Source organism: Maylandia zebra, linkage group LG19, assembly GCF_041146795.1.
Source record: "Maylandia zebra isolate NMK-2024a linkage group LG19, Mzebra_GT3a, whole genome shotgun sequence".
Taxonomy (NCBI): domain Eukaryota; kingdom Metazoa; phylum Chordata; class Actinopteri; order Cichliformes; family Cichlidae; genus Maylandia; species Maylandia zebra.
The window spans coordinates 25,255,222-25,276,804 of NC_135185.1; the positions used below are offsets into that span (position 1 = coordinate 25,255,222).

Genomic DNA, 21,583 nt, shown 5'->3' on the forward strand with positions numbered 1-21,583 from the left:
GACACACTTGTATATATGAGTGGCATGTTGGATTTTTTTTTTTTTTTTCATTTCCAGAGCATCTCTTTGACTTACAGTCTTGTCCATGAAAACACTGGAATTAGGTTTGCTGCACAAGTGTTTTCATTTCTTCCCCCCCGTCCAGGTTCCAAGTTTGCTTTAACTATCTTGCATTGATTAAACTTCTTGTCACTATTTAGTGTGGAGATGTTTTGAAGCTTGCTACAAGTACTCATTCCATCCTCTTCTCTCACACCCTCCACTTCTGGAGAGTGTGGAATTGTTGATAAGTCGTCTTGGCAGCATAGCAAGAGTAATCATTTCCCTCCAGATGTTAGAGTTTGGGAAGGAACCAAAAGGGAGTGAAAAGAGGGAGGGATACGGGGGGAGAAACCAGCTGCCGCCACTGCCAGTTCCACCCATATACATGAAGTCACCTACTCCTCCCTTCCCGAGACTCCCAATATCATCTCCTTCACTCCCCTCTGCTGAAAAACTTACCCTCCCTTCTCATTCTCAGTTCTACACATACTGCCTCCCTATACCCCAGGAGGCAGCTAGGGCAGGCAGTGTTTACCGCTGAGGTAATTGGAGTAGTTTGGAGACAGCCTGACCCTAGCCCTGCTAAGGTGTGTGTGTGTGTGTGTGTGTGTGTGTGTGTGTGTGTGTGTGTGTGTGTGTGTGTGTGTGTGTGTGTGTGTGTGTGTGCGCTCGTATACTCACATGTGTGCGTACGGCTGTTTGTGATGACTGGCAGAGAGGCCAGGGAAGGAAAGCAGGCCTTAGCCAGTGTCATCCCACTAGGGAGCAGACAAATTGGCTTTCACTACTCTGCCTGTCTTTTCTCGTTTCATATTCTTCAGCTATTCCTTTCTTCTTCCTACCTATCTTTCCATCTCTCCACCAACTCAAGGACAATCTTTCACGCTTTCTCTTGTACTTGCTCCGCAGCGCTTTTTCTCCTCCTGTTACCCTTTTGTTCCTTTCTGTATCTCTCACTGCTCATCATTTCATCTCTCTGAGCTGAGCTGCATAGACTGCGACTCTTGCCAGATATGAGCAAAAACTCCCCCTCAGTTGCAGTCATAGACATGAGGAAACTCATCCAACCTAATCCAGGCGCCTGTTGCATTTTTCTGTGGGTGAGAGGGGAAAGGAAAGGGCCTTCAATCGGGGTGTCAGGGCGAGAGTGAGTGTACACAATCATTCATGGGATGCACATGCAGTAAATGCCATTAAACACTATTGTCTAATAAAAACTAGCATTAGCTACAGTTTGTTTTCATATAAAAGGCTGACACGAGCTGTGATCAGAAGAGGCACGGGAGAGTGAAGCGTGACAGTAATTTAGCATGCATCTAGTGACCTCATCGCCGGGTTGTCAGGTAGGCATTGGGACATGGCTCACCTGCTTTAGCTCATCACACTGCCTGCTCCTCCTCCGCCACCTTCCCTCATCCCTCCGTCTTGCTTGTCCCTGATAGCTTTTACCGCTCTGCTGATTTCACAAATAGGCCTCATTGATTGAATCTGATTCTTGTGGATAGAGCAGCTTTATTGAGTGGCTTTTTCACTGATGGACAGGAGCGTGTGTGTGTCTGTGTGTGTGTGCGTGTTTGTTACACACATTCATGTGTGCATGTAAGAGATGATAAGAGAAAACTTCCTTTCCCCATCCCTCTCATTCTGTAATCCAGGAGCTATTCATCTCTAGGGAATTCCAGCAGCCAGATCATTACAGACACACACAAAGAAGCTCTCACACACACTTAGTGCAGCATCAGAATGAAGATTTTATTATTTATTGTGCATGCCGACTGAGGAGTCTGTTAATTGTGACGACACCTTGAGCAAGACAACATTTAAGTGTTAACTGCTCTCTCAGGTACCGTTCATCATTTATCTAATCTGTGCTTCTGCGGGGGGAAGCAACATGATTTCTGCAGTACCGTCTTTTGTTTCCTGCCCGTGTAAATGGCTGTGTCTTTAGCCATTTTGAGCCTGTCATTTTTCAGTTGTTGTTTTGCTCAAACTGTAGCACTAATACAACCAGCACTTCCCAAAACCTACTACAGAGAAAAGTGGTGGCAATGCTGCAAGAGGGATTTTGTGTTTTGATGCAGAAAATGAGCTTGTTTCAGATGTAAAACAGAAATGATCTGTCTTGCGTTTGGGGGGTTTAGTGAGCAAACTGTTAGAGGCTGGAGCTATATCGGCAGCCCTCCACTGAGGATGTACACATTTCACACACAGCAATGCACACCTCATCCTTGCAGCAGCAGCAGCATCTGTGCTTTTCCCCTCTCGCTGCCCTCTATTTTGTCTCTCTCCTCTCAACAGGCAGTGTGCCACCTATGCAGAGTTGGATGGATGGTGGCACCCCCTTCCCCTTGCACCCATTTAACCCCCACAGCCCTGCAGATCCATCATTGCTCAACACACACAACACATGTAACACCCACATCCCTGAATGCATATGTCCTGATCTGTAGCTTCCTACTAAGTAACCCCTAATCGTTTTGTCATATACTTTAGAGTCTCACCCCTGAAATGTGCTAATTATTATGTCTTTTTCTTTTTTAAGTCTTAGTCTGTTGCAACCAAACTGATGCTGTGTTCTTTGCACTAAGCTTGCTGGGATGCTATGTGCTCATTAAGGGCTTGATCTTAATATAAGAGACAGTTCATTTAAATTACAGTTAGAGGTTTTTCTGCTTGTGTGTAAAATAAAACTTGAATGCAAGTGTGGTTTTAGCAGAATTGGTATTCTTTATCCAGCTCTCCATGTAGGGACACGGGCAAGATTGTGTGATTTATTATTGTCAGAATAAACATATTGTGAGCTTTGAAAGTATTACACATGCAGCCCCTCGTCATGATTTTCCTCTGCAGTAGTTATGTGATTCATTTTGTATTTTTTTCTCTTTACTTTTCATCCCTCAATTTGACTGCCTTGATTATACTCTGTTACGGATACAGACCCGGCAGCCGAGTAGTCATTCTTCTAATATTTTATTTCAAGTCTTCTTGAAGTCCTCCACCCGGGGCGCTTGCGTAGTTGGTGCATTACAATGTAAATTCTCTCCACGGTTCCGGAAAACAGGCAGGTATGTAGACATTTGCACGAACCCTCATGCTCTGGGTCTGATGATGAAATTTACATCACTTGTACCCGAGCATACTTGTGGACGTGGGAAGCTTACGTTTGCTTAAGCCAGCTCCAGAGAAAGGATTATGGACTTTTAGGGAGACCCAGACACACACATAGAGGGAAGCAGGAGAATAAATGGTTGTTTTGACTTATGAGAGTCATTAGCAAATAACGGCAGGCTTGTCCCACTTTCTGGACTGCGCAAGGTTGTAGACACTATGATTATATTGACTTTGTAACGTAAGTAACTAAAGGTGATCCCAGAAATGGAAGAAACAGAGATGATATTGGATTTAATGTTTATTGGCAGGGCTTGTTCATTCACGTGTTCGGTTGTTTACGTAGAGATTGCAGCATCTAATTAGTACTGATTTTGTCTCTCTATTGAAGAGGGTTTATTGGTCCATGTTAGCGACTGACCTGGGCCGTGTTCAGTTAGTGTTGAAGCTGCATGTCAAGCGGCCCTTTGCTCACCTCCAAAGCTAATGGCGAGGGAGTAAAATAGTGCTTGGCTGCTATTTTAACACCTTGTCTTGACTTGTCTGTCATACAGCACCGTTCAAGCCTGTAGCTTGATTTATTTTATTTTTTTTTAACCAATTTCTGAATGTGCTAGTTAGCATAAGTTGTCATTTGATTAGATGTAAAATATTTGATTCAGAGGTGAATATTAGAACGCCATTTTGAATGAAATTAATGATCATTTAGATGTTAATTATTGGTAATGTAAAGCTGTTTGTTTAATCAATCAATTTCTAATTACCTGGAAAATAAAAACATGTCTGTTGAATCTAGGGCTGAACGATTATGGAAAATAATCTAATTGCGATTTTTTTGCCCCAATATTGCGATTGCGATGCGATATGCGATTATTTTTTTAAGGTCTTTGTCTTCTGTATTATTAAACAAAGACAAGCAATACATCATATAGTATGGCCAATACTATATTACATTAATTTTAAACTGTTCTTTCCTGGAAGACAGACCTCTGTTATGATGACATGAGGTGATGCATGAATTGATGACTGACATTTTTATTTAACTTCTTCAATCACAACAGTATATTTGAACATACACAATAGTTTATTTTTAGCTTACAAACATCTGAGCATAAAGTATTGACAAGGAACCCTGGTGTAAACATTAAAATGAAAGTCAGTACAATGTGCAGATTGCAGAAATATACATAAAAAAAATCAGTGGCTTTACCACACTCAGTTTTTCGACATCTGTGAACTACTAGACAGTCATTCAATTAAAAAATAATATTAAATAAATAAAACTAATAAATAAAAAATACACACATCTTACTGATCTCTGCAGTCAGTAACATTACACATAAAGTGCAAACATAATAGCAATTGTATAAACACACAAACACGCCTTTAAAGTTTAAAGGCGTGAAATTGGACGGTCTAGCCTTCTGAATCAGAAGGCTAGTTCTGATTAGCGTCATCGCTGTCTCGGTGGAGTTTAATAAACTCGGCCGTCTGCTTCTTGCTATCTAAAATATAACCAGACACTGGTGTAAATTCTCGACTGTCTCATACTTCTGTTTAATAAGTTTTCTGTTTGACGTTTAGTCAGCTGTGTGAAAACCAAGGAGGAACCCACCCGGGGGATTAATAAAGTTTTATTTTATCTAATCTAATAACTTTAATCTCAGCCAAACCGATTTACTCACGAACAAACAAAACACTGAAAAAAGCCCAACAATAACATTTTTAGGTTGTCTAAGTGACTTATATATTACGTTTAACCCGAGCAGCGAAACTCCGCGGTGATCTGAAAATGATGTGCCGGGAGTTGTGCCGTTCTCGGCCGCATCAGTAACCCTCGAGCTCCCGGCTAGCTGTCGAGCTGGTGGGTAGCAGACGCCTCTGAAAACGTCGAAGCACTTTTGCAAATATGGGATATCTTGATAAACCGAGCAGATATTTGATGTTTACACAGCTACTTTCTCGCCTGAAAATATGTTAAAAGTTTATTTTGTGACCCAGAAAGATTAGTATGAGTAATTTTAAAACTTAGTAGCGGCCGCCATTGCTGGAAACTGGAGTTTGGCTGGGCCGCGCTATGAATTCTGGGATATGGTAGTAATTTGGACAGCCTTCGGCACGTCGCTGTGACGTAATCGGTCTACAAATGCGGCCTCAGGAGGATGCAGCCCATGAATTTGGACATGTCCAGAGTATAATCGCAGCCTTTGCGGTTAGAAAATTGCACTTGATCATGTCGCGATATTATCGCAAATGCGATATATCGTTCAGCCCTAGTTGAATCACTAGTTATTGTTTGATCAGCCTTTGCAGCTTGGAATAATTCTGTGTCGTTTTCATGCTTTAAGACCTCCCTATTAAAAGAAAAGAGAGACAGATCACAGTGGAGGTAGCGAAGGAAAAGAAATTTCCTTGCTTCATTAATTGGCAGCTCTGTGGTACACTAAACATGCCGTGTGCACACAGACACACACACGCAGACACACTGTTGAATGCTGTGACTGCTCTGAAGCCACAGCTTTATATTTAGTCAAGGGAGACCAGCCTCTGTCACTTTTTCTCTTGCTTAACCTCGATCTTTCTCTTCCTCTCTCGGTGGCTGTGTTGAAGAGGAGTCTCAGGGGAGGGCTTAACTCTGAGCCCTCGTTCTTTTTCCGTTTCTTTCTCTCTCTCCTTCCACGTCTTTTCTTCCCTTATCGTCCTGTGAATGGAGCTGCAGGCTGTTGTTGAACTGTGAATTAGTCCAGGAGACACACTCTGCACCTAGACAAAATAGAGAAACGGAGGAGGTTCAGTATCTGCCTTTCTGCTTTCATTCCTGCCACCCTGACAGGTTTGCCTTACTCTGTGCACACATGAGGCGTTTAAATGCTGGTGCAGAGTGTATGTGCCTACGAGATGAACTAGTGAGGGAACAAGTGTCACAATTTTACCTTGAACCAGCAAAAGGTATAAAATCAATAACTGACTTGAGGTTAACCTGAGGTCAGCAAGGCTTCACGTGCACCCTCGGTTTTGTGAATAAGCCACGTAAGACTGTGCCTATATTATGACGTACAACCTGGAAAATCACAGGGAGGGGTTTGTGTTGTCATGGTTATTGGATGTTCGGTAGCTTAAGGGGAAATTAAGTTTGGGTGGGGTGGGGCGAGGTGCAGAAAAGAAACTGGGAGGAATGGATGGGTGAGTGGGAGGAGGAAGGAGGGGTGCTATCTTAATTGCTTTCCGTGAATAATTTCAGTCCCCTAATTTGGCGATAATGACAGTGGCTGCTGCTTTTGTATTTATTTATCCAAACATTAATTGACAGGACTGACATTAGCCAGTGCGGTTATTGCGCATTTGATTGCGCACAAGGGAGCAAAGAAAATTACAGTAATTATCATTCTGATATGGATTATGAATATGCATTCCCACACTTAATGTCTCTGTCAACATTTTAGTAACAACAAGGCACTCTGCCACGACAACAGCCCTTTAGCTTATCTCATATCTGCTTCCCTAAACCCAGTCCAACCAGTGCTTCTGGAGAGCAGATGACACGTCGTGTCCAAATGATTTAACGGCAACAGCCAGACATGCGGTTAGGTGAAATGGTCTTCATGTGGATTGTTTTAGTTGTCCGATAGTTGTCGGCTCATGTTAATTAATGTAAGGTGTGTTAATGTGAGTATTAAAATGTTTTGTTTTTTAACAGGCGGAGGGAGAGGACAATTTGAAGAAGATGCAGCTGATGGAGCTAGCTATTCTCAATGGGACATACAGAGATAACAACATCAAAACACGTAAGCGAGCTGCAGTGAAAAGCAACCGCATCCCCAATTTCCATAATCCATCAGTTTTCTTCCATACATAATAAAAACCTTTAATATTTTAATGATATTTTTCCAATATTTCCCATTAACTCATACTTTTGGTTTTCATTAAATAAATGTGCAGTCAGCTCCACTGTGTGCATACATCATATTATCTCTGACTATGAGCAGACCTCTTTTTCAAAACTGTTTTCCAACCATAAGTAGGAATACCTCTGTTCCATTTTTCTCCATATTTCTTGTCCTCTCCGCCATCCTTTCATCCACCCATCCTTTCCCCTGCAATCCACATGCATTCACCCTGTTTTACTCGCTCCTGGCAGACTTTAAATATTAAGCACATTGCTGTATTTCACCTGCTCAGTTCTGCATGTCAGTTGCTGATTCACGTGTGTTTTGTAATCACCAAATTATGTTTGAAAATGTAAATCATATACAGCCCCAATGTTTGACTTAATGGCAAGTTAATCTGAACTTGTGCATGTGATTATTTTCTTAATAATTAATCAAAATTTAATTAAAAATGTCTCTAAAAATTGGTTATTCTGTACACATTTTTTTTTTTGTTAATGAAAGTTTAAGCGATTAATTTCTTTGTTGAATTTTTCTCGTTTAACATCTGCCTAAATGGGAGCCATGATGAAGTAGCCCACCACCCAACTGCAGTTACAAAAGCACTTTATTTAATAGGCTTCCCTTTGGGGAAGCTTGTGTGGCACAGCTTATAGAACATGCTAATGCTTAGCCTCTATAAGAATTATATTTGTATGTCCATTTGTCATCCAACACAAACTGAGTGCTGACTTTGCAGAGGATGGGCATTTCTTTAAGTTTAAATGCTCCCACTCTGACCTCCACATCAAGTTCAAAATTCTCCTCATTTTGCTTATTTATTTATTTATGCCATAAAAACTGCCTCCTCCTCTATATGAAGTCAACAGCTCTGTTTCTGTTGGCATGCGTGTCGTTTAACTCACCCATATCATTTCCAGTAGGTGAATGTGTAGCTGCTGTGGTGATCGGTCTGCTTCAGATGCACTGGGATGATGGCGTTATTTCAGTATTTTTGTGCTTCTTGTGTTTTGGTGTGTGGGGTGATTTTATTTTTTTAAATTTTGTTTGGCAATGTTGGCAAAAGATTGTCGCTTTTGTGGTTCACCACCATGATCATTGCATGGACTAATTTTCCCTTTTGCTCCTCTCCCCTTTCTCTCTATCTCTCTCTGCCACTTCCTGTTCACCCTTCCTTTCCCCCTTTCGTATTTTCACACTTCACTTTTCATCTGTGATATTGTTCAACCACACTACACTTTATCTCTTGTCCTCTTTCTTTCTGTTCCTGTCCTTCACTCTCTTGCTTATGGCAGCCACCCTTGCGTTCTCTCTTGCAGCGGCGGCAGCAGCCGCTCAGGGCCCTCGCCTCATAGCGACCTCCACAGGTCAGGTGTTGCCTCCCCAGGCACTGCGGCCTCAGACGCCAGCCGGGGCCCCCATCATGAACCTCATCCGGCCCACTCAGATGGCTGCCATGCTGCCCAATGGCACCCCCACCCTGGTGCCTCCCACACCGGATGGCGGGCTTATCTACACCACCCCCTACGAGTACCCTTATGCCTTGGCACCCACCTCCCTGCTGGAGTACCCCATCGAGCATAGTGGGGTTCTAGGTAAGAGAGCCTGGGGAAGCATGGGTGCCGCAGGTACAGCGACCAGCTTTAGCCAGCCTGGACAAGAGGCCAGCTTGTTTTACCCCGGAGCTGGGGTGCTGGACGCGGCTTCCATGAGCCACAGTCAGGACTTGTTGAAAGGTAAATATGTCGTGTCCACCTGAGGATCAAAACAGACAAACTCACAGGGTGGATGTACTGATGAAGCTCTTGGTGATGGGATGACCAGCTATGTTGCTCATGGACACTTTGTTAAATGGCAATGGGGGGCAATAATTACCTTGTGTGAGGGCCAGGCTAATGGGAAGTTCTCTATAGACTAAAGATATTCACTGTTTAGTTACGTTCTTGCCAAACAGTTGCGCTCTCAGGTTTATATTGCCTCTTGTCTGCAAGGTTTATTATAGGTGGACTTGCACTTGCCTCAGCGTGAAACGAGGCACACTGACAGTAACACACTCGCATACACGCAGGTCTGCTCCCTAACCCTTTCATGCACTGGCCTAGAGGTTTATTCAGTCTGGCGGCAGATCCCCTTGGATTTCTGCAGCTTTTGAAATTATTTCTCTGCGCTGTTGTCTGCAGGCAGGCCTCAATGCCTGCAGATAGTCCCTCTCTCACTCCCACTGGGGATGTTCATTAAATTCCCCCACTCACTCCCTTTTTTCCTTCTCTCCATTGTCTTAGCTCTAGCCCCGTTGAACCGGAGCGCTGTGCTAACACCTGACGCTCCACTTACTTTTTGTGTCAGAAAAAAAGTCCAATATGGAGGGGGGGTCTAATATATGTTGTGTTTATCCCCGACGGTGCTTTAAGCTCAGCTCATCTGCTACCAAAGAAGAAAGAACTAGGTTTAGGCCTGGTACCGTCCCCATATGTTATATTAAGGCTCTAGTTAACACAAAAGAAAAGCCGTTTCCCGCGTTAGGCAGGAGAAACCTTTGTTAGCCGCTTTCCAGATTTAATTTGACACTGCACTTCACTAATGTTCACAGATTCATTTGGCAGCAGCAGACACAAGTGTGGTTTTAGCTGACCTGTGTATTTGAGGTGCCTCTGGGAGTCATGTGTAGAACAGACAGGGGCAGCTGACTGGCTTTTCTCTCTTTAACTTGCAGGGTTACACCAGCTTAGTGCATTTTATTTACTCACACTATCGATTGGTGCTTTCAGCAACACAGGGCCCCGTGGAACACGCTCCCTCTCATACTCGCGCGCGCACACACACATACTCACAGACTTGGCTCAGTTTCCTGCGCTACTGTATCTAGCCACCAACGGCTTCTCTGAGAATAAAGAAATGTCAGGCCATCTGCTACTTCAGAGTAGTGTAGTTAGCTGTGTAGTCATGGGCCAAAAAAATCTGCTCTTGATAATGCCAGAAGAAAATCTTTTTTTATAACTTATTTCGCATGTCCTCGCTTCCTCTGGGAAATGTTTTTCTATTTCATTTTTTTTGTTGTTGTTTTAAATCCATGCACACATCTGAAATTTGTAATACTTGAACATAGTGTGGCACACAAACAGTTTTTGTGATGCATACGAGGCGGTGTCAACCGCTGCAGTAGAAAGAAATCAGTTGTGACAAATATAGGAAGGAAATGACAGCCTGTGCCGCTAGTGAGCAGATTGACCTGGAGAGAAATGTTGAAAAGGGAAAGAGAAAATGAAGGAGAGAGGGAGAGGCAGGTGGTGTCTGGCACTATTCAATTACCATCAGAGCTGTATTGGATTTCCCCACCTTTCAAAATGAAGAGACAAATTTCTCTCTGTTCCCCTTTTGGATCCCACAGGAAGAATCACATTATTTTTCTAGACAGCCCTGGAGCCTGTACCCTTTACCTACCACCCCATCCACCCACATATATAACTCTGAGCACTGTGGAATTTTAGTACTTAAGTTATGAATTTTTAAATACCAAGTAAATCTCCAAAAAGTTGTATAATTTTTTTTCTACTGCATTTTTTCTACATGTAAAAGGAAAAAAAGAAGACGTGCTTGTGTGTATATGTACTATAATCTGTATTATGTTATTCTGTGTATTGTTGTGTAATCCGAGCATTATAATGGTTAAAATGTGAATGTTATCACTGTACAAATGACTGTTTTTGCCCTCCTCAAAGTGAACGGTTTCTAACCCTGTGGACCTGTTACAATCTAGGTGCAATGGCTACTAAAGTGAGACGGCATGACACGCGGGTCCATCCTTACCAAAGGATTGTGACCGCTGACAGAGGTCAGTTTAGTCTCTTAGCTACACTTTGATGTTGACTTATGCATTTCAGTGATTATTGTATTATGCCTCGATGCCTTAGTTGGGAATTTCTACATTGTCTGTATTGCATTTTGTTTTGTTTTCCTGTCCCCCTGCCACCTTTCCTACCCCGTATCGCCACACGCCAGCTAAATGGTTGATTGTGGTATGCACATTTTGTTTACATTTAGTACTTAACATATGCAGTATGTGCAGACTGTGTATATGTCAAAGCTCAGGCAAAAGTGATGTTGAAAGGTTTGGGTTTTTGCAGCTGTGAAGCCAGGACAGGTAGTACTTTGCAGGCAGTGTTGAAAGTGTATAATGACATTCCTCTGATGTGAGATTAGAGCCTAAAATGGGGCAGGCTTGTTCCCATACATGATTTATCTCCTCGACTCATAGGGAGCAGAGAAAAAGGAGACTCATTTCTATACTGTATCGTAAAGACATAGCAGGCATAAGGCAAGTGGCCGTGCTGCTACCAGGCCCCATTTCACCTTGAAATTTACATTTATTTTTGATTTTTCTCTGAAAGATAGGCACGCACAGACATAAGCTGAGGTAGCTTGCATTCTCTCCAGTGTATTGCAAATATATTGAAATAAAGCTAAAGTACATTTTTAATATTTCAGTTGTACATGAGGTACTGTCATTTTATATTTGAGCATTTTATATCAAATGTATTTATGGTTTTGTGTATATTTATATTCTATAAAAATATACTGCTAAATAAAGAGAACGAATCGGAAAACAGCGATTCATCTATTCATTGCACATATAACACTAGTCTTAGTTATGCTTCACATAACTCTAGTTATTAAGTCTCCTTAACACTAATCACACTGTTTGGAGCTTGCATTCCAACTCGAACGACACTAAAACACTAGATTTTTGTTACTTTGTTTGTCTGTTCGACCTCTCTTTGCTTCTATTTTTGGTTTTGGGGGCAATGTGCGCTTTATTTAAACCACCAAGCTACCTGATTCAGGGTGGGGCTTAGTAGTTTGGATCATGCCGTTGCGGCGCCATGATCGCAGTGAGATTAGCTGGGTTCACCTCATGTTGGCAGGGGACTAAGAGCAGGGGGCGACGTAAGAGATTGCATTCATTTTATTGTTAAAATGATGTCATTCCAGTCTCTTCTTGCTGACACTAATATCCTTTCTATCTTTTTTTTTCTGTTTGTTTTGTTTTTGTTTCTAACCACCTAGCCGCCACCGGCAACTAACACATGACCTTCTGACCTCTGAACTCTTCACCCAATGACGAGCCGCCCCAAGCCTGCCTGCTGATCAGTTAACTGGTAATTGCCTTTTGCTAGCCTCTCGGACGCAAGTGTGAGAGAGAGAGAGAGAGAGAGGCGCCTGCCCGTACAGTTACCCTAACACATTCTGACAATAAAAATAAAAAAAAAGAAGAGAGAAAAAAAGTAGAAACCAACGCAGAATCTTCACAGAAACACAACGAAAACCCAACAAAGTTGTGTGATATTCATAAATATTTTTTTCCCTTTGTTCATTGAGTTCGATTCCCATTCTTTCTCTTTCTTTTTCTTCATGAATCACACACTGGGTGGACGTGTTTGTGGTATGACTCATAAATCTGCACTGAATTACATAGCAATAAAGACTCCCACCCCACACACCCCACCCCCCTTCCTCTAATTACTCTGATGTGGTGACCTCACTTGTATGAATCAAAGTTGAGTATTTATTTGACGCAAACCATTTGGTTTCAGAGTAATGGCCCTCAGATTGACAGCCCCTCCTCCCCTCCCTCAAAATATAGATATAAGAGCGTCTACCTGCTCCCACCCTGTCCCAAAACCCACCCACGGGGAGAGAAAAAGAAACAGAAGGAAAGAGAACATACACTCACATTAACTTGTTTAATTTCTGTCATTTTCACGTGTAGTTCAGTTGTTGAGCTCTAAGATGTACTTTTGAGCTGACACATTCTGGGTGTGCCCTCTAAACAGCTTTCTGTCTTTGTTTTTATTTAATTTTTTAAAAAGCATGGCTGAAATGATTGCTAAAGGAGCTTTTTATGATTTATGTGTTTTGTTTTTCTCCTGTCTGTTTTTAATGCTTTTTTTTTTTTTTTAGTCATTTTCTCCACTTGATTTTGTCCTTTTTTTTTTCCCCTGTTGTTCATATTTGACTAATTAGCTTTTGCTTAAACCTGACCAGCCAAAACCAAGGCGAGGTGGTTAGCTCTAAAGCAGTACGCCAACTGATGTTCAAAGCAGGCTGCAGAAGCTTAAGAAATGATGAAGGGCAAGATGGGAAGGTCCCTACTTGGGCTGATGGTTCTTTGTGTGTTTTTGTGTGTGTTTTTAATTAATACTACAATGAAAGTAGGGTGTGTTGAGGCTTCGGGGGGAGGGAGAGGGAAATTGCCCCCCCATCCACACTACATCCACTATACAGTGCCTGATGTATTTTGACAAAAAAAAATCTCAATGAGTTAGCTGAGCTGTGATCACAAAGACAAAAAAAAAGTATTAAGTGTGCATATTTAGCCAAAGGGTTTGCCAGTGAATTATATATCTGCAGTTATGCATCTGTCTCACAGAGGGCTCTCTTTGTGATTTTTAAGAGTTTAAAAGGGTGTGAATTTTTAGTGCCTGCCTTCAGCTGTAACAGCCAGCCAGCCAGTCAGTTTAGATGATTTCTCACCCATTACTGCTCTGTTTTCTTTTAAGGTGAAGAGATGCTAATCAACACTAAATCAACATGTTACACAGTGACAGCAAAGGGGGGAGGGGGGCACTTTGAAGTTCTGTACATAAATGCTTTTGCCATGTTACCTGGATTCTATATTAAGTTGTTTCATCAGCCACGTTGCCAAACAGATGTTTTATTTTGCCATTTTTTTCCATCTCCACGTTTGACTAATTCTTTTTAAATGTATTTTAAGTTTTAACCCCAGTTTGAAGACTTTACATGAGTTGAATCGTGCAGTTGGCATAATCTGAGCCTACTTGCATTTTTGTGTTTTGTTTTTTTTACTGATGAAATTTCTTTTTTCTTTTTCTTTTTTCTTTTTTTAAACTCGAGGTAAACGATCCAAAAGCGCATCCACAATGTGTCACACCTCCCTGTGATCATAGTCTAGCTTCTGAGCCCACAATCTTTTAACTCTCTCAAGAAAAAAATAGGATGTGAAAGCCATGCCTGCCTGTTCAAATTGCTTTATACATACGTCTTATATATATAAATATATATATAAATATATAAAAATGTAGATATGTCATTGCATATTCAAATACAGAAGAGAACAAAAAAAAAAGATAATTTTACAGGGTGCTGGAGATGAGAAAAAATAAGATCTATTTTTGGCAATTTTAGCTTTTGATACTTTACTTGCAGTTACAAAATCAGAAAAAAATAAAGAAAAAAAGTTTAAAACCGTATAGGGGAAATGGGGGGGGACCAAGTGGGGAAGGGGAGGGGGAGAAGTGCTGTTGACCTTGAATATGATTGGAAAAGGAAGACCAAAACAGTCACGACCCTTCGGAAAGTTAGCGAGCATCAGAGTGAGACGGACGCCTAGAGAGCTTAAAAAGATCAAATCAAAGTGCCTTATCGACAGTGGTTTCTGTTTTCTAGTATTCCAGTTGTGTTCAATAATATCCAGCACCCACCAAGATGGCGCAGAGAGGAATGGCTGGTGTTACACGCTCTGAAAGGTCGAGCAGGGTAGCCGCCACCGTATCGTGGCGTTACCGAAGTTATTCTATGCAAAAAGAATAGCAGTCGTTTTGACCAGCTACAAACATGTGCCATGGTTTTGTCTTCCTGAAATGATTTTTTTTCTCTTTTCCTTTTACCTGATGGCCCTTTACTCTGCTGTATGAGCAGATTGTGTTCTCTGTTTTTTTAATTATTATTATTGTTATTTCGATTCTAACGATCAAATGAGATATTGTCTTGATTTTTGGTGACTTTGACTAACTTCCTAGAACAAATTGAACTGCCAGTCGTGACCCAGTAGTCTGCCGGACTTTTTTTTTTTTTTTTTTTTTTTTTTTTTTTCCTTTTTTATAGTTTGTTTGTTTGTTTTTATTATGAGCTAAGAAAAATACATGATGTTCAAGGGAGTGGATGGAAGAGCGAACAGCAGGTGGGGAGGGTCGTCCCCACTACGCCTGTTTGTTTTTGTTTCAACAGCTGCAAACTGAAAGCATCCAGTCCACGTCTCTCAGCGTCAGCTTGACAACAAACTATCAATACAATCATGAGGTTTAAATTGGACAGCTGAAATGTTGGAATAATGAAACAAGCGAGGCCCGCTTCACCGCCAAACAGTTCTCAGCTGTTGAAATAACTGACAGTTTATTGCTGGAAGGTGAAATAATATTAAAATCGAGGAATTCTTAAATCCAATATAACACTTGGCGGTTTTGGTTTTTTTTGTTGTTTTTTTTCCCCCTCTATTCATAGCTCTTTCATCACGCTGTTACAGTGAAAGGTCAATGAAATATTCTTTTTCAGTGTTATTATTTTTATTAAATTGAAATGCAATATTAAAGTGGAGCAAGAGATGGTTATTCGGCATTTGACAGTATTAAGAAAATTCCCTCTGCAATGTTACAACTTGCTGTGTCATTGTGAAAGGCTGGATAAGACCATCAGGGGAAAGGTTGACTCTTATGCCTACCGTATTCTCTCTGGCCTGCCTACTACATGTATGATAATGTAATTAACAGCCATTGTTACAGGTTTATAATGTATTTTTCTAATCTCATTTTATATGTATATTAATCATGTTTCTGAGTGCTTTTTTTTTTCTTCTTCTTCTTTTTTTTAAATGAAACCCACTGCAACCCCCCTCGCCCTTAAACAACCCTCTCTCCTCCTTCTCCCCCGCCCCCTCCCCTCATCTCTTTTACATCTTGAAAACTGTCTCTTGTGGGGAGTGTTGCCTTTTTCCCTGTTACGTTTTGTTTTGTTTTCTTGCTGATTCCCAGCTTGTTTAACTCATTAGCTACTTTATTAGTTAATTTTTTTTCCTTGTCACGAGTATTTTTACATGCTTGCATTTAGTTTTCATGGTGTATGCTGTTATTTTTTTCTTATTAACCTCTTGGCATTTATTTTAATAAAACATTCTTAGTAAGAATTTTACTAACTTGCTGATATTTTGTCTTGTGTTTATAACCAGTTTCATGAATGTATTACCTCTGGTCTGGTTCACGGACTAACACGATTAAAACCAGTTGTCCTGCCACCACTTCCACTGACTGACAACGCACATTACATGAACGCGTGTGCTCTACATAAAACCACACTACACACACGCACAGATCTAACTGGAAACTGCACGAGTTGATAAATGTCCCTCACTGCCGCTCACGCGCTCTCACCTCTGTGCTGACAACAAAAAAAGAAACCAACAAAAAAAAGTCTCTTCATACTTGCACCCAACACTGCTGCTATGTCTTGTCGTCTCTCTCCGAAGCAACTTTTTGTTAGTTGTCCTATCCGCCTGTGTCACTGACCCTCCGCCGCCCCCTCCGTGAGACGGCAGGAAGTGTCGCCCTGTCTGAAACAACAAGCCCCACATTGCTCGAGGTCACGGGTTAACCTCTGGGTCGGCTGTTCTCTCTCCAACGAGGCGCGCACTGATTAAAAAAACAAATACATCTCCACACGCAAAGTCAAAACGTCCTAATCCCCAGAAGATAAAACTCCCATTTCCTCCCTACACACACACAGACACACACACACTATCTCTAACCATTAGTTAGTGCAGGACTAATTGCAAGCTGTGCAAAAATACTCATATTAGTCATCTCAAAGGGATTAATTTTACTGTGAATGTGAAGAGCAGAACATCTCATCACTGCACATTATAGATGTAGTGAGTTATTTACAACAGACACTCGGGCGCGGGGGCAAATTTATAGATGGCAGTCGTGTGAACGTCTAAAGCTGTATTTTATTTTCTTTTTTCCCCACTTTCCCTCTATTGCATCCCTGGCTTATTATGCCTGGATTGGAGCATTACTGTTATCACCAGCTGTTGCCTGTTTGGTGAACACTTCTCCCCATTCAGCTTATTGATATAACGGCTAATACTAGGCCATTTGGGAGCATCTATAACGCTTAGACACACACCAGTACACCACGCCAATATGAAGTGCTCTGGGATCAAAACAACCGTACTATTTCTTCCAGTGTAAGAATGCTGATATGGCTTTCAGCTTGTTAGTATTTATCACCTTTTTTCTGTCCAGGGTGGATTTTCCTCGTCTGAAACACTGCCAGTGTGTGTGTGGTTTCTTTTTTGTTTCGTGTTTTTTCATCCTCCTGCTGACATTAAACTCGTCCTGGGGTTCATTGAGCTTTCTTCTCCTTTTTCTTTATTCAGCTCTCCCTCCACTCTTTACTCGAGGTATTGACACTGACACACAAGCAAAAGATTAACTTCATTAATCCCGATTATTACTTTAACCCGCTGAGTTGTTGCCTCCAGATCATTATTTTGGGGGGGGTTTTTCCTCCTTTTTAATATCTGCAGCAACCAAAACAACTTGGCCTTAACTTGTTGTAATTCTCTTCTTGTCTCAGCGAGCGGAGAGCAAGAATTAAAGTGTCTAACATCAAAACTAACATTTCTCGACTTGTAAAATTAACATTAACATGTTTTTATTTTACTTTAACCTTTAACACCTGCTTATACACCAGCAAATAAAGGCAGACATTACATTACAGGCAAGCCAAAAAATTGTAATTTTATTTTTTTCGCTGTGCATTTTTGATTGTTAGACATAAGCTTTTTATTTATTAATCTAGGATTGGCCTTTAATGTGGTTTTTTTTTTTTTTTTTTTCGATGGGCTTGTCTGTGTCGTAATGAGCAATTTGAGCTAAACATCCGTCCACTAGCTGTCACAAGCCTTGCCTTTTTATATGTCGGAGAGGTTTTCAGTGGCTCCCGTCAACAAACGAGCTGATGAAAAAGACAGTGAGCCGGTGGGAGTTCTTGTCTGAAGCACAGTAAACTACAAACGCTGCCTAAAATACCGCGGCTGTGTTTAAAAAGTGCCTTTTCTTTCTTCGATTGGAAAATTATATATTTTTGTACTTTATCATTCAAGTGCCAATTTTCTGCCTCCCTTTATCTCACCAAAAGCTGCTGTTTTTATTCTTGGCTTGTTGAGCACACAAAACTAAATACCCAAGCACAATGCACATTTTTTTTTCTTTTGTTTTTTTTCTTTAAACTGGGAAATTTGACCAAAAAAAGAGGGGGGAATTTGGTCACAGATGTTTCCCACCATTAAACTTTGGCTTAATGGGTCCTGTTTTCGATTTGATCCACTGAGAACTTTCTAATCGGACCACAGTATGCAGTGAACTGCTGCTGGTTGCATACTGCTGCCATCTCTGGCAGAGTTCTCACTGTCTTTTCCAAATCTGTCACAGGACATTCAGTGGATTTATCTACTAACTACCTTCTCACCTGTCAATCTCTTTTTCTTCTTCACCTCTGTTTAACAAACATTCCTCCAATGAGTTAAATGGCAGGTTTAACCAATCAGTACTGGTCTCAGCGATGTAGCACTCAGGTGGTTGAAAGAAAAATGCTACCAAAATACAGAAATAAATTCGCCCCACTGGATTTTTCTTCCTTTTAAAAAAAAATAATGATATATATATATATATATATATATATATATATATATATATATATATATATATATATATATATATATAAAATATGCATTTAATAGTATAAAACAATTTTTTTCCTAAAAAAAAATACTAGTATGATATATTGTAAGTTTCTCATCCATTTAGTGATGCAATATCTGTGAGATTTCCTTTTTTGTGGAGTTGTAAGTTTTTATGTGAAGTAGTCTTTATTTTGTTTTGTGTTATCTTGTTTTTTATTATACGGGGTTAGACTGAGAATTTTTCAATAGGGTGTAAAACATGTAATGCCAGTTTTTGTTGCTCACACCAAAAAAGAGGAAAAAAAAAAGAATAAATATGAGGAGAACAAATGTCATGTGTGCAATAAAGAACGATATTTACAAGCTTCCCTCTGACTGCTCTACCTGGACTCGTCCTTTTCACACTTTTTATCGGTAACATCATTTCTTTGGATTTGCTGTGACTTTGGGGAGTTGAAAAGGTAGGTAGGTGTGCTATACTTACAGGAAGTTTAAAAAAAAAAGTGAGGGTTCAGATCCTGGAAAAATAACTCACCTAAGCCTTTAAAGTGAGATCAAGCCCTCTGCTGGATTTGAGTGTGATGTTGGTAAAATGTAAAATGCTGACCTTCAAAGAGGGTCACACAGTTAAAGCTTTCTCTCTGGAGACGGCATCCACACTGACTTTTAAAATCTGTGCTGACTACTGCTGCACCAAATCCTCGCGCTTCACTCCTGTCTGGTCCAGTCAATCGTTCTCGACCGCTAGTAATCAGGCGTGACAGGTGACACCAAGTATACTGGCGTCAGGTTAAAAAGTTGACACTTCTACAGCAAACTGAGCAGTGATACTATTTAGAGGCGGATCTGTTTTAATAAAGGCTGACGATGCGGAGTGATGTGTCATCTTGTCATTGCTGCACACGGCGAACTCATCACGAGGTCGACCGCTCGCTAAAAGGCTGCGTGTCGTACTGAATGAGCAGCATGCAGTGTTTACATACTCGCTTCCTATAAATAGCTGTGTTTCACTCATTAAATGTCACGCGTGCGTCTGCCAATGCTTTCAAGACTGCAAGGGGTTAGATTATCTTACCGGTGTGTTTAAAATTTAATACGTCACGCCTCTGCTGCCATACACGAATTGATCTTTGAGTTTTATGTTTTCCATTTTAAACATAATGTTTTACTTGGAGTCCTGGAGGCCACTTAACCTTCTTAACAGCTATAAAAGGAAAGGGGAGGAGGTTGTAATCAGTAGGGTATTTTCTGACCTGTTGGAGTTTTTACTGTTTTAATTGTGCAAGACGTTTATCTGGTTTTCACTCAGTAGCACTTTAATCCAAGGAAGATGGTTAATATTTCTGTCTGCAGTCATTTATATTTGATGGGATGGCTCTGTGGTGGGGAGAGCAGCAACAAGGACCTCCTGCACAAAAAGCACCAGGCGTCAACACTGACCGCAGGTATCTCATTAAATCAGATACAGCATGAGGAGTTGCCACATGTATGCAGAACTGCAGGCACTGAAATGCCACATGCTAAATGAGATTTAGCCAGTCTGCAGCTGAGCCCAACTCTGTGAACAATATGCCTGTTTTAGTGCTCATGCACAGGCCACTTTACTAGGTACACCTAACCAGCCAATCACATGGGATTCAAGTGTCCACATGATGAAGAACTGTGATTTAAGTGAGTTTACGTGGCAGTTGGTGCCTGACACACACAATCATTTCTAGGGTTTACAGAGAAAAATAAAATGTGAGCCACAAACATATCTTGAACATCTCTGAACGCGCAACAGCCTTAAATAAGCCTTAAAGCAGATGGGCTACCGCACAGAAGGCCACACCGGGTGCCACCTATCAGGTAAGAACCGGAAAGTGAGGCTACAGTTTGGTCAGGCTCACCAAACGTTGATAATCAAAGACTAGAAAAATGTTGTCTGGACTCGATCGTAGGACCCGAATTTGTGGATCCATCCTGCCTCGGTTCAGGCTCCTAATGGTGTGGAAGATATTTTCTTAGCGCACTTTAGGCCTCTTTGTACCCACTGAGCATCATTTAAACACGACAGCAAACCTCAATATTGTTGTTGACCATGTTGACCCTTTACCACAGTGTACCCACCTTCTAATGGCTGCTTCCAGCAGGATAACACAACATGTCACAAACTGGTTCACTCTACTTAAATGTCCTCCATAGTCAGCAGATCTCAATCCAATAGAGCACATTCGGGATGAGGTGGAACTGGAGATCAAACGAGCAGCTGGAAAATCTGCGAGAACTGAGTGATGCCCTCATGTCAACAGGAACAAAATCTCTGAGGAGTGTTTCCAGCAGTTTGTTGAATTCAGGCAACATATTGTAAAATGTCTCATTTGGAGTCATTAAAATGCCTGATGGTAATTTCTATGTTTTGTCACATTTATGCATTGTGCAAGTTCAGTTTGTGGCAAACAAAATAAGATATCACTTACATCTTTTCTTTGTTTGACTTTAAAAAGAAAAAGGGGGGGGAAAAGTCCTAATTTTAAAAAAATATATGGTTATTTTCAGAGTAACACAAGTTAGAACCGTGGTCCTTAAACAGTGAGCGAGTAAAATCATCGAAACCCCCTAATTTACATCCATAATGATATCAAAGCTCCATGAGTTATTATCTAAATAGTACCCTGTCAGGTGCAGATGACGGCCTTCAAAATTAAGGTAGGAGCTTAAAATCTCGGCTCTTCCTGGAGTCGTATAAATAAAAATCTTTGTCGGGCCTGGAGGCTGAAAAGAGAAGCATAATCCCGTCAAGAGAATGACTAAAGGTATGTATGCTTACACATTAATCTGCATTTTCATTCTGTACACACGCCAACTGGATGTGAAGTGGTGTTTCCGTACACAATCAGCTCACGGCAAGCCCAGGTGGAAAATTAAATTCATCAAAACAAACAAGAGTCCCTCTCCTTTTCCTATTTCATGGAGCCAATATAAGATGTTTGCTGTTGGCTGCTGGGCATTCTCCCAGGTATTTACCCTG

At 41.1% G+C, this 21,583-nt stretch overlaps 1 protein-coding gene across 5 annotated transcripts in view; it reads left to right on the forward strand.

The window, feature by feature from the left end:
• qkia (QKI, KH domain containing, RNA binding a) overlaps positions 1-18,948 on the forward strand; it is an 89,799-nt gene extending 70,851 nt beyond the window's left edge. Inside the window, exons 5-8 of one of the 5 annotated variants that reach the window (XM_004540407.4) lie at positions 6,848-6,935; positions 8,333-8,773; positions 10,795-10,869; positions 12,102-18,948. In XM_004540407.4, the coding sequence (XP_004540464.1) occupies positions 6,848-6,935; positions 8,333-8,773; positions 10,795-10,869; positions 12,102-12,118 (621 nt within the window). In that variant the 3' untranslated portion in view covers positions 12,119-18,948. Of the gene's footprint in view, positions 1-6,847; positions 6,936-8,332; positions 8,774-10,794; positions 11,642-12,101 lie in introns of those variants that run through there. The other 4 variants (XM_076877543.1, XM_004540406.4, XM_004540409.4 and 1 more) reach the window with 4 other exon arrangements.
• Positions 18,949-21,583: the final 2,635 nt, after the last annotated feature.